This window comes from Actinia tenebrosa, unplaced genomic scaffold (assembly GCF_029948245.1).
Source record: "Actinia tenebrosa isolate PJP-AT-01 unplaced genomic scaffold, QUT_ActTen_1.0 PGA_scaffold12__29_contigs__length_12842862, whole genome shotgun sequence".
NCBI classification, from domain to species: Eukaryota; Metazoa; Cnidaria; class Anthozoa; order Actiniaria; family Actiniidae; genus Actinia; species Actinia tenebrosa.
The window spans coordinates 7,490,940-7,499,879 of NW_028292572.1; the positions used below are offsets into that span (position 1 = coordinate 7,490,940).

An 8,940-nucleotide genomic window follows, 5' to 3' on the forward strand; every position below is an offset into this window, starting at 1 on the left:
ATTTATAGGACGTTTGCATGATGGCGTCATTTGACTCCCACTACCCAGATGCTTTGCGAATTTTCATTCTTATTTAAATTTGTATTTCCTCATGAGAATAGTAAGACAATTGGTGCTAATTAACTGAACAAAAGAAAGCGTGCAAGGGAGTCTGGTAGTAGAGGTCAATGACGCCATCGTGCAAACGTCCTTAGGACGTTTGCACGATGGCGTAGGACGTTTGCACGATGGCGTCATTGACCTCTACTACCAGACTCCCTTGCACGCTTTCTTTTGTTCAGTTAATTAGCACCAATTGTCTTACTATTCTCATGAGGAAATACAAATTTAAATGAGAAAGAAAATTCGCAAAGCATCTGGGTAGTGGGAGTCAAATGACGCCATCATGCAAACGTCCTAAGCCGGTATTTACTTTTAAGGATTAAAGGATGAATAGAACTTTTACAACTTCAAAAGGACACCAAAACTACTAAGTTTGGTCTTTGCATAATTTATTCTTTTAAAATCGTAAGTTATACAAACTTTTGCCTGGAAACCATTCAAGTTGCTAAAATCTTTTGAGTTCTTTCAAAATCACAAAAATTATTTTAAAAAATCAAAAAGGTGTCCGATAGATTGATTCTAATAGTTTGCTCAATGTATGAATGAATTTCAAAAAATCTATTCAGAATGAAAAAACTCCGCCCTCAATGTATAATGAAAAGCTAAACCAAAATCCTTTTTGAACATGCATTGCACATAGTGTAAAGAAAGTCTTTAGTTTTTTTTTCACAAAAAAGCATATCCTTATATGTTCTCTTTCCTGATATAGTTTTTTAATACGACTTTTAAACAAAAGACTAGAAAAAATCAGAGTTGTTTAGCCCTTGTCATACCATATATCTTTTGTTGATGGTTAATAAAGGTTTTATCTTATCAACCAATCAGGGTATGCGTTGTAAAATTGTATGGATTGATTGACATTCCTTTCACCGGAAGTTTTTTCGTGGCATCTTTCTTTTTGTTAGACTCTGTTTCAATTGACTTTATGATAGCCTTATTCCAAAAAGCTAAGAATGAAAAAGATAACTCGAAAGAACATACCAAAAAAAAAAAAAAGAAAAAAATTCTTAGATTTATTACGAGTTACTACTCTTTGAGATGACCTGATATCTCGATTGTTAGCTGTTCATCTCTAGTGCTTTTAAAAAGTGTTATTAGCATCAGTCATTACTTACACAAACAAAAAACCAATGAGCTTATTTCTGTATTGTTCTATACATATCATCTAAATTGCTTGTGTATTACATCTTTTGTTGACTGAATCGAAATCCCTTTTGAGTTTTATGTCTTTAACAATCATCGTTTGGGGAAAACCCTCAAAAGGACTTAAAAAGAAAAAAAGAATCTTATGTACGAGTGTGTATATGCGTGGTGTGTGTGTGTGTGTGTGTGTGTGTGTGTGTCTGTGTCTGTGTCTGTGTGTTTTGCTAAACAAAACCTTTTTTTTTTTTTTTTTTTTTTTAATAGCACCAAAATAATCTTTAGATTTTCTTTGTTCCTAGTGAACGTACACAGAAGTCATATGTTCTAAAACCTCAATTTATTCTTTTCTGTCCTACGTTTTTCCATTCATTTCTTTGTCGGAAAAAAAAATTGTATAACATACTAATAAGTTTTAGATTTTATTTCTTCTAGTGAGCAAACATCACCGCACAGATGTCTTATGTTCCAAAAACCTTTTTTCTTCCCTTAAAATTTTCTTTTCATGTCTTTTTTAGTTCTTTTGAGTTCAAAGAAAAAATTGATTAATCAGCTGTTTATTCTTTTAAAGTGGATTTCATTATAAGTATGGGCACCCGAAGCACCAATTTTGTTCACCAAATCATTTTTTTTGACAATCGTTTCATTGAATGTGCATGTATATATATTAGTTTTTATATTTATTGTATGTTTTATTTATATTAGTTTTATAGATAGAGGGCCACCAGTTTATTAGTTATTTTGTAACTATTCCGTGCTACCACATTATTATTATTATTGAATTTAATCTCCCCGTTGTACTCTTTACTATAAATCTAATTCAACGATGGCTTCCAACCAGGAAATTGTTGATCAATCTTCATCCAATATTGGTAAGTATACTTGCACTGGTTTTTTCCTCCAACAAAATGCATACTTATACTTGTCTTTTTGTTGCTTTTATTAGATGTGATGGTGGTTCCCGAATCCCCTGACGTGGCCCCTAACTCGCCATCACTGATTGGAGGACTAACGAACGATCAGGCCGCAGGAACGAGTACTGGCGATGCTGGAACGAGTAAAAAGGATGAGCAGCCTGCTAGAAAAAGAATCCGTATCGATCTCGATGAAGATTCGGAAGAGGAAGGAGAGGAAGATGAAGAAAGCAAAAAAGATCTGGAAGATTTGGTATGCAATATTTGCCTATTATCTTTAAACAGAAGATATATCAAACATCCTACCAATGTTAAAAAACATTGGGTAGAATTTTCGTGTTGTTCCTTAAGAATCCATGGAACCTGCCTACTAAGATATTATGTAGAAAATACCAAAAACGTAGCAGGACGTAGCTGTCCTGTTTGTCGACAAATGATAAAGGTCCTTCCAAGTTTTGTATTAGAAACTTTTTCGGAAGATCGTTTACTACCAAGATGCCAATTTATCTATTTACCGGTCTCTTTTTTCGTTCATTATTATAAAACTAAAATGGTAAAGGAAAACAAAAAGTATAAAATGGCAATTAAGGAAATGCTAAAAAAAATTGGATGAGCTTCCATCCTGATCAAATTTTTAAAAAGTTGAGGAACAAAAGTAAGACGTTTTATCTTTTCCTTTTATTCAGGTTAAAACTATTGATTCATCCGTTGAAAAGATGAAAAGGGCGTTTAGCGGTAGTGTTATGAAAATGGATGCACTTTTGGAAACTATAAATAAATGTTATAAGATTTCCGAAAAAGGATTAAAAATATAGAACTTATGAGAAAAACAATATTGGGGAAAGATATTGATGGCCAGGATTATATGATAGATTTACAACATGCTTTAGATGAAGCAAATTGTTTGATTGATTCGGAGAGAGATGAATTTTTCTTAGATTTAACCTACATTTACGATGGTTACTGATTGACAATGGGTTTTTTATTTGATTGTTTATTGATTTCCGTCCATTTTTCTACTTTAGCTTAACAACTACACTAAGAGCAAGATCACAGCTCTAATCTGCAATCTTCATATGCATCAAATATTCACCAAAATATATAATCTTATACAAATCTCATTATTAGAGAACGAAATCGTAATAGAACCCCTCGGTAGACCAAAACATCGATTACGAACAATTCTAAGAGGACCCGTAGTAGATCTTGAAAAAATTGAATCCCAAATCCGATTGGATAGGCAATCCTTAATAGCTGTTGTTCCTCATGATTTTGAAACTCGGGTTATAACTATTCCTTGAATTATCTTTCGTTGTTGTTTTTTAGACGTGTTTTATTTGTCTGGACGATAATCAAGAGACGTATGATGCTAGGTCAAACAAACCCAAAACTATGTCCTCGTTGCAGGCAAACTTTTTCATTAAAGTATTATGCCCCTGTTACAGCTCAATTTCTTGAACGAATTCGTCATAGCCGTTTAAATGTTTATGAGCCTTTTATCTTGCTAATGAAATATCACATTTCTGATTTGATATTTTGCAACCCAATTTTTTTTTAGATAAATGGAAAAAAATGTGGCATATGCAAGCACCAACGCTCAGTGAATAACAAAAGACTTGAAGAAAAATATAATTTAATGTGTTGTAAAGAATATGGCATTAGCGAATTCGTTCATGAAACGTGCCTAGTAACTTATCTCGACAGAGGATTGATTTAATGTGTAAACAGGTTTGACGATAAGGGTCATTTTATGAAAATTGATCATAGCATCAAATTTTATTCCTCTTTTAAAGAGATAAGTAATCAAAAAATTTTAGTAGAGTCACTAGAAAAACAAATGATTGATTTTCCAAATATTATTTTTTCCAAGTCATTTTAAAACATCGTTATCATCAAAGTCACGACTACTTTAAAGGGCCACTTGGACGAAAATCGCTCCAAAATTAAAACTCTTTCATTCGAGCTGGAACTTTGCTGAAATAATCTTGAACACATTAAGAACCACTAACTGAAATATCTTTCTGATATTCGAAAGGAAAGGGCCAAAACTTTACGATTTATTTTCGTTCGCCATTAATTTCTTTGACTCACGGCCAACGAGTTATTATGTACAGCGGTTTTACGCTGTGACGTCATTTACTCAACACCTTTATGTTAGCGTCGTTTTGACTATACATTTCTTGTTAAATTATCTGAAGTTTATTTGATGTTTTAAACGCGTTATCGTAAAAAGAGTAATCTAAACAGACTTTTTTTAAATCTTTGATACCTTTTCAAATATGATGGAAAGTCCTTTGGACGCTCGCTTTGTCAATCCTGAAGAGTTAGAACCAGAAGTTATCGTGTATCGTGTGTTCATACTTTCTTCATTATTTATAGATAACTATTGTTTTACTGGGCCGGGTTGTTCGGGGCTGGATTGGCACTAATCCAGGATTGACTCTATAGGTTTAAGAGTTAACCCGGGATTGGCGGTGATCGGGCTTTGAACAGCTGGGCCCTGTAAGATATTGTAATATATGTTTTTTCTTAATAATAATAATTATATTTTATGTATTAGTAATTAGATATTTAGCTGATTTTTTAATTGTAATATATTGTCTTCGAAAAGCCCTTATGGGGAAAGATAATAAAGTATGTATGTATGTATGTATGTATGTATGTATGTATGTGTATAAAAGAGAAGATGAAGCCGAACTAGAAGAAGAAGCAATGCTTGGGAAGAGGTTTTCATAAGAATTCCTTACTTTCATTTCATTATTTGTATTTGCCACATACTGTCCATGATATAAAGATCTTAAATTTGAAGTTTCAATGTAATCTAACAGCTATTGATCATGTTATGAAAAAAAAAAAAAACGATTGCCTTTTGAATTCTGCGTTGTGATATAAAGATTTGTGACAATTACTTAGATCTATGTGCCGAATAATTTAGAATGTGAGCTCGTAATTCTCCTAGCTGATTTGCTACAGAACGGTTATTATTTGCTCCAAAATGTTTATTATGCATTTAATAGGTACAAACATACGATTATCTAATATCATCTTTGTAAAAGAACATGTCAAAGGTTTCTTATTTATTACTCGCGCGACAGCGGCGTCTGTCACTCAGCTCGTAGATTTTTCTTTCATTGTGTCGGATGTCTCGCGGAACCAAATTTTGAGGTTGCCCTTGTATGTAAATATACCTTGAAAAGTTGTTATTCTTATTAAAGATGGTTCGAATAAATCCCGAATCTTCCAGTCACTTCGCGCGATGGAGCCGCTAGAATCTCGTCCAGGTTTCCACTTTGTTTTGATTCTTGGCGTGCCGAGATGTATTGAAATTTTCGAATTATGATCGTCAGTATTATTGAAACTGAAAAATTTCAGCGCCTAGACATTGTTTGGTCATATAGTAGTTAAGGAATCAAGTGAAACATTATATATTTTCTGAATAAACCAAATAAACCGAGTTTTACGAACATGACACATACATTTAGCCACCAATGTTTTGGTTTGGGTTGAGTAAATGACGTCATACGTTACTCGCGCCATTCCTCTTGAGCCGAATTCTGTGAGTCAAAGAAATAATGGCGGACGAAAATAAATCGTAAAGTTTTGGCCCTTTCCTTTCGAATATCAGAAAAATATTTCAGTGAGTGGTTCTTAATGTATTCAAGATTATTTCAGCAAAGTTCCAGCTCGAACGAAAGAGTTTTAATTTTGGAGTGATTTTCGTCCAAGTGGCCCTTTAATGAAGTTGACTTGACGAGTTATGAATCAATAAATCATGAACAACTTATTCAAGAATTGTAATTAAGAAAAAAGAAAGAAAGAAAACCTGTATATAAATATATAGTGTAATCAAGTAATCATTTTGCTGAACTTCTAATAAAAATTGTAAACAAGAATTCTGTTTGTGTGTGTGTCTTTTTGTTTGATGGTAAAATCATAAAGAGCATGGAGTAAACTCAAACTTCAAATTCAGATTACAATTATAATATGACCAATGAAAAGGGAGAAAATGGCGAAGAGGGTATTGATGGGGGTAAAAAAGATAATGCTCCAACTTTAATTAATCATTACCGTGTTTCTATTTTTATACAATTTTTTTTTCTTTTTCTTTTTTTGAACTAAAAAACGTGTATCACGGCAAAAAGGTTTTAGTTTAGTCTCAACTTGGCTCATAGACTCCACTGTAATTTAGCGCGAACAAAGATTCAAGTCATAGAAAACACAACGCAAAGGGGGGAAATGCAAAAGGATTGTCCAAACTCGGAAAGCCACGCGTTAACAAAAGAATATTTTCTACAGTGTCAAAATTGTACCGAGGCGATAACTCGGATCAAAACAAACACGTTTAAGAATTCGTTTTCACCGCATTTTCTATCAACTCATTGTGATCACTGTTTCGTGGAACGGCAGTACCTTCGAAGAGATTTAGACCCAGAAATTTGCAATTGGAACTACTTTAAAACAATGGAACTTAAAAAGACCCTGGATAGGATTGATAATTTAGTGCATCACTCATTGTAGAACGTTTTTATTTCAATTTTACACCAAGAAAATAGTCGTAACATGTCACTGGGACCACTTTTTGTAACTGAAAGCAAATGAAAACAAAAATAGAACTTAGATCATCACATGCACCATGACTCAACTTGAGCCTGTTGGATAATATGATCGTTACCTCATCTTATTCCACCATTTATTTCAAATCGTAACCCTGATTTCCGATCAGTTGCTGCATCGAGTTGGACCTAGTAACTAGTACAAGACTAAATCACGACTTCAATCGAATCTTCTATCCACTGTTTTTGTAAAAAAAACCTGCCAGATCCTATTCCACCAAGAATGGCGATAAAATGGTAAAGTGTGGAGTCGTTCTCAATTATCCTCAGATACAAGAAACACTAAAACAATTCAAAACGAAGCGTGAAAGACATGAAGCCTTACAAACTATGAAGTTGGGATGTAACATGAATCTTTGCTTCCATGATGCTCAACAACTTGGTTCTTCTCATGAATATCGCATAAAAAAGTTTCCCAAGTGCGAGCACAATGTGTATGCCAAACTCTTGGTGTGCCATTCACAAGCCAACAATGGTAAAGTCTTTTGGGCCTGCCCTGTTCAATACCCTGACATTGATTGTCGTTTCTTTCAATGGGCAACGGATACAACAATTCAAAAAAAAGACAAGCGTAAGCAAGATGTTGTTGAAAGCGAAAGCGACATTAGCGATGATGAAAATGAAGGTCGTTCTTCAAAATCCAGAAAGAAGTCAAGGAAAGAGAAAAATGAAAAAACTCAAATGCGAGTCATCTGGTAACGACACTACTAGTGAAAGTGAATCTGAAGACGAGCGCCCCCATTAAAGAAGAAGAAGAAAAAATAAATGCTAGGCTTAAAATGAACTCTTATCTCTAACAATTGTTTTTCAATTTTTTACCTTGTAATCATAATTTATATTTCACTCATTTAAAGATAAATAAATATACGATTTTTAAAAACCTACCTGAGACTTAATTCATTCTTGACTTGTGTACTTGCGCGGGCATGTAGTGACGTCACCTCACCTTTTGGTTTGCGCGCGCACTTTTTTTTTTCCGTTCATTCGAGATTGGGCTTGAGCTAGCGCGCCTTTGCACCCCCTCCCCTCCCCTCCTTTCCCCTTTGCTCTCGTTTCCATGGTTATTGCATTTCTTGAATCTATGAATATAATGAGTCGTCTATCCATAGTCCCCACATACTACTATGGAGAAGTAAAGTACGATTCATTTATTTATCTGAATTGAGCTGGCAAAGCATTTTAGTGGCTTCAAATAATTTATTCATCCAACTTGAGTTTGGAGCCGACTTGGCGAGCTTCAAGTCAAAACTGCCAAAACGCGTGTTTTCTTTCTGAAGATAGCTCAAAAATGGCCCAGAAAATTTTAATTTATTTTTATAAATCTTGTTGCTTATAAACTGGAGTAGTAAATAAAGATTCTCTATGATAAAAATTCCTTTTTCTGAAGTGAGTTGCTGTTGAAACGATTCCATGGCTTCCATCCACGTCACTCACAGAGACTGACTCCACAATGAGTTTGGAGTCAACTTTGTGCGGTGAGCTTGAAGTCAAAACTCTAAAAGCGTGTGTTTTCTTTTTTTGAGACAGTTGAAAAATTGCTCAGCAAAAAATAAGAATTTCATTTTCTAAGACGATTAATTTTCTATGCACTGCGGGAGAAAATAACGATTTTCTAAGAGCAAAAACATATGTGTGAAAGAAGTTTTGAAACAATTTAATGGCATAAAGGTCACATATAGCCGGTTTGATTGCCCCCACCCCACGGTTGGTTAAAATGACTGTTTTAGTATATAACAACAAGGTCAAATCAAAATTGTCTTCCCATGGCCTTACAAAAAAGTGAACCAATTACACCTGTTTTTCATTAGAAAATAATTAATTAACATTTGTTGTTTATTATTGCAACGTTGTATATGGTGGATACTGGAAACAAACAAACAAATAAGCAAACAAACAAACAAGCAAGAATTTTTTCACATCATTAAAAGAGTAGGGTTAGGGTAAGGGGTATAAAAATATGTGGTTAGGGTTAGGGCTGAAGTTTGAGTTAGGGTAGGGCTACGGGATTACCAACGGGATTAGGGTTAGGTGGGATAAGAATATATGGCTATGGTTAGGGGATATGGAATATGGTTATTTTAAAAGCAAAATGAGGAGATATATTATAAGGGAAAAGGTTGTTTGGAATAAAAATGAAGCAACAAGATAAATAGTCTTTCTAATAAAATAGA

The 8,940-nt window shown here is 33.9% G+C and overlaps 1 protein-coding gene across 1 annotated transcript; it reads left to right on the top strand.

Annotated features, from left to right (window-relative positions):
- Positions 1-1,966: 1,966 nt before the first annotated feature.
- LOC116288974 (uncharacterized) lies at positions 1,967-4,137 on the top strand. The gene is made up of 3 exons (XM_031695838.2): positions 1,967-2,114; positions 2,189-2,409; positions 3,182-4,137. Exons 1-3 carry the CDS (start codon positions 2,069-2,071, stop codon positions 3,455-3,457), a joined length of 543 nt encoding a protein of 180 aa, XP_031551698.2. The 5' UTR covers positions 1,967-2,068; the 3' UTR covers positions 3,458-4,137.
- Positions 4,138-8,940: the final 4,803 nt, after the last annotated feature.